The sequence below is a fragment of the Aplysia californica genome, unplaced genomic scaffold (assembly GCF_000002075.1).
Source record: "Aplysia californica isolate F4 #8 unplaced genomic scaffold, AplCal3.0 scaffold00053, whole genome shotgun sequence".
Taxonomy (NCBI): Eukaryota; Metazoa; Mollusca; class Gastropoda; order Aplysiida; family Aplysiidae; genus Aplysia; species Aplysia californica.
The window spans coordinates 1794704-1796348 of NW_004797323.1; the positions used below are offsets into that span (position 1 = coordinate 1794704).

Here is a 1645-nt window from a genome sequence, read left to right on the forward strand (position 1 = left end):
ACTCACAACCGTAAGGTCGTGGGTTCGAATCCCGTCAAGGGCCCGACGTTGTGTCCTTGGGAAAGGCACTTTACACGAATCTCCTCACTTCACCCAGGTGGTAATGGGTACCCGGCTATAGACAGCGAAAGATCTTGTCAGTTTGTTAGTGTTCGAGCGCTTAATCGGCTGCTTGCACTGTATGCTTCCCGGGAAGCTGAGAATGTTTCGGAGTGTTCTATGGTCTTGGGGTAATAATATAGTGTAAAGCGCACAGAGCCTGCTGTTGAGCGGGGATATGCGCTATACAAATGCTATCTATTATTATTATTATCATTATTATTATATCTGAATCACAATATAGTCAGTGTATAAGACAAAATCACAGCTATAATATTGTTTAATTGCGGGCACACTTCCTTATCAAAGCAGGTGCCCCTCCCCCCTTCCCCCCTGAATAGGACGCATTTATGATGATGATGATGATGATGGTGATGATGATGATGCTGATGCTGATGATGATGATGATGATGATGATGATGATGATGGTGATGATGATGATGCTGATGATGATGATGATGATGCTGATGATGATGATGATGATGTTGATGCTGATGATGATGATGATGATGATGATGATGATGATGATGATGATGATGATGATGATGATGATGATTTTCTCCATCCTTTTTATTTATTGTTATTATTTTCATGAACATTATACAACCTCTTCTACACCAAAATTGGACTCGTTGTTAATGCGATACTGAAATGTTTTTCATCATGTTGGTATCAACATAGAATTATCTGGAGGGAGCAGCTTTTCTGGAGAGTTTGGTCGAGTTGAAAGTAGACCAAAGCCATACGATTTTGGCGCTCTGTTTTTGATTTATGAACCCAATACAGTCAGTAGAAAGGCCAGACACAAAGCTGGTCTTACGGTATAGAAAATACAGATAGCAATGTGACCATGCACCCCCATATTTACGTACACACACTCACACACACACATAGACACACACACACACACACAAAAACAAACAAGCACATACACACATACACACATTCATAAACACACACACACACACATTCACAGACATACACAAAGCAATAGACATGCACACAGACACTGACACATACACACACAGCTTCAGACACGCACGCACAAACACACAGATACACACACGCTCACGCACACATACACAAACAGACACGCACAAACACGCGCGCACACACACATAGACACCTTTGCAGATACGCACACACACAAACAAACGAACACAAACACGAACACACACAAACACATCCACATATACACGCAAACCCTGACATGTACACACTCGCATACGAAAAAAACAAAATTCATACAAACACACTCCTTTCAATTCACCTCGTTGTTCACCATTAAGTAAATTGACCGCTCGTCCTTCCAGTATGTTCGCTCATCGCCTACAATGTCTGGACCGAATAAGCCACGACTGTGACGCTGTAAGGGCCCAGTTTAACGAGTTCAGAGCAACGGTGACGAGCGACTTCCAAGGAATCTGTGGTGAGTAGTTAGGTAATAACAGCAACGACAACACCATTTTTGATAGTAATAATACTGATTGTGATACTACTACTACTACTACTACTACTACTACTACTACTACTACTACTACTACTA

At 41.7% G+C, this 1645-nt stretch overlaps 1 protein-coding gene across 1 annotated transcript in view; it reads left to right on the forward strand.

Moving 5' to 3' along the window:
* LOC101862632 overlaps positions 1–1645 on the forward strand; it is a gene marked incomplete at its 3' end in the record, with an annotated part of 41269 nt that overhangs the window by 23607 nt on the left and 16017 nt on the right. Inside the window, 1 exon segment of the mRNA XM_013079491.1 lies at positions 1413–1528. Coding sequence (XP_012934945.1) covers positions 1413–1528 — 116 coding nt within the window.